Genomic DNA, 4,468 nt, shown 5'->3' with positions numbered 1-4,468 from the left:
GGAGTTTCGCTGCGATGGCGGGCGGGCGCCAGCACGCGGCGCCAGCGCCCCGCAGCGGCTGCCGAGGGTTTGGCAATTGCCCTTCTAAACCCTAAACCCTAAACCCTAGGAAGTAACAAACCCTAGTAAACCCTAATAAACCCTAAACCCTAAACCCTACCTCAGCGTGCCTGCGCCTATTAACTCGAAAGCCCTCTGTCAGGGGACACCCTGAGACGACCACCGCAACTCAAAGCAGCAGCGGCTGGTGAAAGCAGCAGCAGCAGCAGCAACAACAGCAGCAGCAGCAGCGCAGCAGCAGCAACAGCAACAGCAACAACACCAGCAGCAACAGCAGCAACAACAACGGCAACAGCAGCAACAGCAACAACAGAAGCAACAACAACAGCAGCAACAACAGCAGCAGCAGCAGCAGCAGCAGCAGCAGCAGCAGCACCTTTTTTGTCCAAGTGTTCCCTTTCTAAGTAAAACTTCATTCGCTCAAACCACTCTTTCCAAACAGCTCCAGCAAAGCCAGAGTCATATATCCTCAAGCAGCGACGCCCGGGGCTGCAGGCTCAAAACCTAAACCCTAAACCCTAAACCCTAAACCGTAAACCCTAGGGAGCGGGCCGCCGGCGCTTCAAGCTGCAGGCCAGGCCCGCGGGTTTACGGCCTTCTTCAGCTGCTGCGGCACTCGGCCTTGCGGCAGAGATCGGGGGCTTCAAATCGAGGGTTTAGGGTTTAGGGTTTAGGGTTTACCGGAAGTCAACAACCCCTAGGGCCCAGTGCTGCTGCTCCTTGTGGTGTACAGGCAGCAGCAGCAAGTCGCGCGAGAACAAATCTACTTTCTTTGTCCATCTCTGAAACCACAAACCCTAAACCCTAAACCCTAAACCCTTGCCCGCTGCTCATATTAGGGTTTAGGGTTTAGGGTTTAGGGTTTAGCTTACGCTGACGCCCTCGAAAGAAGCCACTTTTAGCCTTTCATCGAAAAAGGAGTTAAAGAAGTGACACTTGGGAACCCTGAGCGCAAACCCTAAACCCTAAACCCTAAGCCCTACGTTGGATATTCACCGGAATCCCCCTGCAACACGCGGCGGCCGAGACTAGGGTTTAGGTCTAGGGTTTAGGGTTTAGGGTTTAGAGCTAGGGTTTAGGCTGGGGTCTTCCTTACATGTCACCCCGGGCCAAAGCCTCATCATTGCGTCTCTGCAGTGCAGCAAACCCTAAACCCTAAACCCTAAACCCTAAGCCCTGAAGAGTACGCGGCACAGGAGGCAGGTAGGGTTTAGGGTTTAGGGTTTAGGGTTTTCACCTGGAGAAGGGCAAAGAAGAAGTTTATCACCTCGTCGTTTAGTTTGCGGCCGATGCGCAGCAGACCCATGGACTCCCTGAGCACCCAAACCCTAAACCCTAAACCCTAAACCCTAAACCCTTAACCGTAAACCCTAAACCCTCCGCCGCGGGCCACCCGCTCCAGCGCCTGGAGCCTCCGAGCGCTTCAAATTCTAAACCCTAAACCCCAAAGGATGTTTGAAAACCCTTAGGGTTTTGCAGTTCAGAGCTTGTTGCCCAGCACTAGGGTTTAGGGTTTAGGGTTTAGGGTTTACGGAGAGAGCAGCGGCGTGGAGAGGTGGCGGTGTTGAATTGCACTGGCAATAAAAGCAGCAGCTTCCCGTCTGTCGTCTGCAGGCCCGCAGCAAGGGTTTAGGGTTTAGGGTTTGCAGCTCTAGGGTTTAGGGTTTAGGGTTTGCAGCTCTAGGGTTTAGGGTTTTGGCGAGGGTTTGGACTTGCCTTGGTTCATGAAGAATGGCAGCCGAAAAGGATTGACAGGCAGCCTCTCAGAATCATCAGATTCCAAAAATCTGCTGCTGCTGCTGCTGCTGCTGCTGCTGCTGAGCCTGAAATGTGCTGCAGTTGCTGCTGCTGCTGGTTGGTCCCGAAGCCTCAAGACACTGGAGGGGGGCCTGAAGTCTGCTGCTGCTGCTGCTGCTGCTGCTGCTGCTGCTGCACGAGGTGCTGCTGCTGTGTCTTCTTCTGCTGCGACAAGAGCGGAAAGCGCTGCTGCTGCTGCTGCTGCTGCTCGGCGCCGGGGGCGCTGCCAGTGCTCCACCCAGTCCTCCTTAACGCAAACCCTAAACCCTAAACCCTAAACCCTAAGCCCTAAACCCTACCGTAAACCCTAGCGCAAGCCTCTACCTTAGAGCCGCACAGGAATTGAAAGCAACGTGAGGATTCTAAGCGTCTTTTTGGGGTTTTGGATCTAGGGTTTAGGGTTTAGGGTTTAGGGTTTAGGGTTTCGTACGTCACTGCTTTCTAGTTCAATTACTTCGACAGGCTTGTCATCGTCATCAGCAGCACTGCCAGGTGCTGCTGCTGCTGCTGCTTCTGGTGTATCTGCTGCAGTTGCTGCTGCTGCTTCTGGTGCGTCTGCTGCAGTTGCTGCTGCTGCTTCTGGTGCTGCTACTACTTCAGCTGCAGGTGCTGCTGCTGCTGCAGAAAGTCCCGCCGTTGCCCCTCCCTGCTGTGCTGCTGCTGCTGCAGCAGTTGCCGCTGCCGTTGGCGCTGCTGCTGCTGCTGCTGCTGCTGCCGGATGGTCACCGGTTAATGCCTGGCAGCAGAAAATGGAGGCAGGTGCTGCTGCAGCAGCAGCAGCAGCAGCAATATCCGTATCCCCATCTCGCAGTGATGTTGCTGTGTCTGTCGCTGCTGCACTATTTGCTGCTGCTGCTGCTGCTGCTGCTCCTGGAAGCAACCCTAAGCAATTGTCGCCGACCACAGCATCAGGAGCGGCAGCAGCAGAAGCTGCTGCTGCTGCTTCAGTTGTGCTGCTACGGCCAGCAACATTTGCTGCTGCCGTTGCTGCTTGCAGCGTGTTGTTCCTGCGTAGAGCTGACGCAGCAGCAGCAGTAGCAGCAGGAGAAACAGCAGCAGCAGCAGCAGCAGGGGGTGCTACCCCGCCCTCTAATAATTCGCCATTCTTGAGAGGCGCGGCTGATCCTGCTGCTGCTGTTGCTGCTGCTGTTGTTGCTGCTGCTGCTGTTGTTGCTGCTGTTGTTGCTGCTGCTGCTGTTGTTGCTGCTGCTGCTCTAGAGTGTAGGGGAGCGGGCTGGGAGCAGGGCTCTGTTGCTGCTTCCGTCGCATCTGGTGCAGCTGCTGCTGCTGTTGTCGCGTCTGCTGCTGCTGCAACTGCTGCTGCTGCTGCTGCTGCGCGTTTCCTGGTGGGGTCTGCCTCACTCTGCGGAGAGAGGCGCTTCTTCAAGTGTTGTTGTTGCTGCTGCTGCTGCTGTTGCAGCTGCAGCTGCTGCTGCTGTTGCAGCTGCAGCTGCTGCTGCAGCAGCAGCTGCTGCTGCTCCGCGTCGGGCTTGGTGAGTCGGCTGCAAGCTCGGGTGTCTGTACACCCGGAGGCTTGCTCCTCCTCCATTTAACCGTTGGAGCGAGGCCGTATCACTGATCACCAAACCCTAAACCCTAAACCCTAAACCCTAAACCCTTGAAATTTGCTTCTGCTTCTTAGAAGAGCCCGCTAGACAGGAGCAGCTGCATGCAGCCCGAAGCTGCGGCTGCGCCTCCAGCAGCCACTTTTGCTTCAAAAGCATTTTTAATAAATTGAAATATATTTATTTTAATTTTAAAATTAAAAATTTAATTTAATTTAATCAAAAATAATAAAATGAGAACGCGACCAGCCCCTTAACCCTCAGCCTAAGCTTTGGCTAGCCACCCACCAGACTCGCAGCAGCAGCCGCAGGTCTTGTCTTGAAACCCTAAACCCTAAACCCCAAATCCTAAACCCTAAACCCTAAACCCTGGTCTAAACCCTAGGAGCACCTAGTACAAGCCATATCCTAAACCCTCGCCTAGCTCAAAGCCTAGCGGAAAGCCCAGCCAGCGCGCTAGCCTAGCCTAAACCCTAGTCTAAACTCTAAACCCTAAACCCCAAAACTCTAAACCCTAAACCCTAAACCCTAAGTCACAATCCAAACTGAGGGGCCTCTGGGGGCCCCTACTGAGGGCTTAAAGGGCCTCTGGCGGTCCTCTAAAAGGGCACCTTGAGGCCCTAGGGTTTAGGGTTTAGGGTTTGGCGTTAAGGGCCCTTAAAGGCTCTTAGCTGCTGCAGCAGCCTCCAGTCTACACATCTGATCCTTAACCCTAAACCATAAACCCTAAACCCTAAACCCTAGCTGGGGTTTCAAGATCCGATTAGCAGCAGAGGACCAGCATGGCTGCCATGGGGTCCTTAGCCTCTCGATGTTACACAAGGCCCCAAGCTGCTGCTGCTGCTGCTGCAGTTGCTGCTGTTGCTGCTGCGGTTGCTGCTGCTGCTGCAGTCGCTGCTGGTGCTACAAAAAGGCCGTTTGCGCTGCTTTGTTGTTGTGCCTTGCTTTTACGTGGCCTGCAGCTAAACCCTAAACCCTAAACCCTAAACCCTAGTTCCTGAGGCTTAGAGTGGAATTGCTTAATCTCGTGAGCTCCAAACCCTATC

General features: G+C 54.6%; 1 protein-coding gene across 1 annotated transcript; it reads right to left on the bottom strand.

Annotated features, from left to right (window-relative positions):
* Positions 1-737: 737 nt before the first annotated feature.
* On the bottom strand, positions 738-3,406 carry ETH_00000865 (ulp1 protease family, C-terminal catalytic domain-containing protein, putative; the record flags this gene model as incomplete). Its single annotated transcript, XM_013380730.1, has 7 exons — positions 738-842; positions 933-1,005; positions 1,157-1,191; positions 1,298-1,373; positions 1,593-1,668; positions 1,777-2,104; positions 2,288-3,406. The coding sequence occupies 7 exons, from the start codon at positions 3,404-3,406 to the stop codon at positions 738-740; spliced, it is 1,812 nt and encodes a 603-aa protein (XP_013236184.1).
* Positions 3,407-4,468: the final 1,062 nt, after the last annotated feature.

Source organism: Eimeria tenella, genomic scaffold (assembly GCF_000499545.2).
Source record: "Eimeria tenella Houghton genomic scaffold, Eth_scaff849, whole genome shotgun sequence".
NCBI lineage: Eukaryota > Apicomplexa > Conoidasida > Eucoccidiorida > Eimeriidae > Eimeria > Eimeria tenella.
Note: the sequence above shows the minus strand (reverse complement) of the source record. Positions and strands in the feature narration are given on the sequence as shown.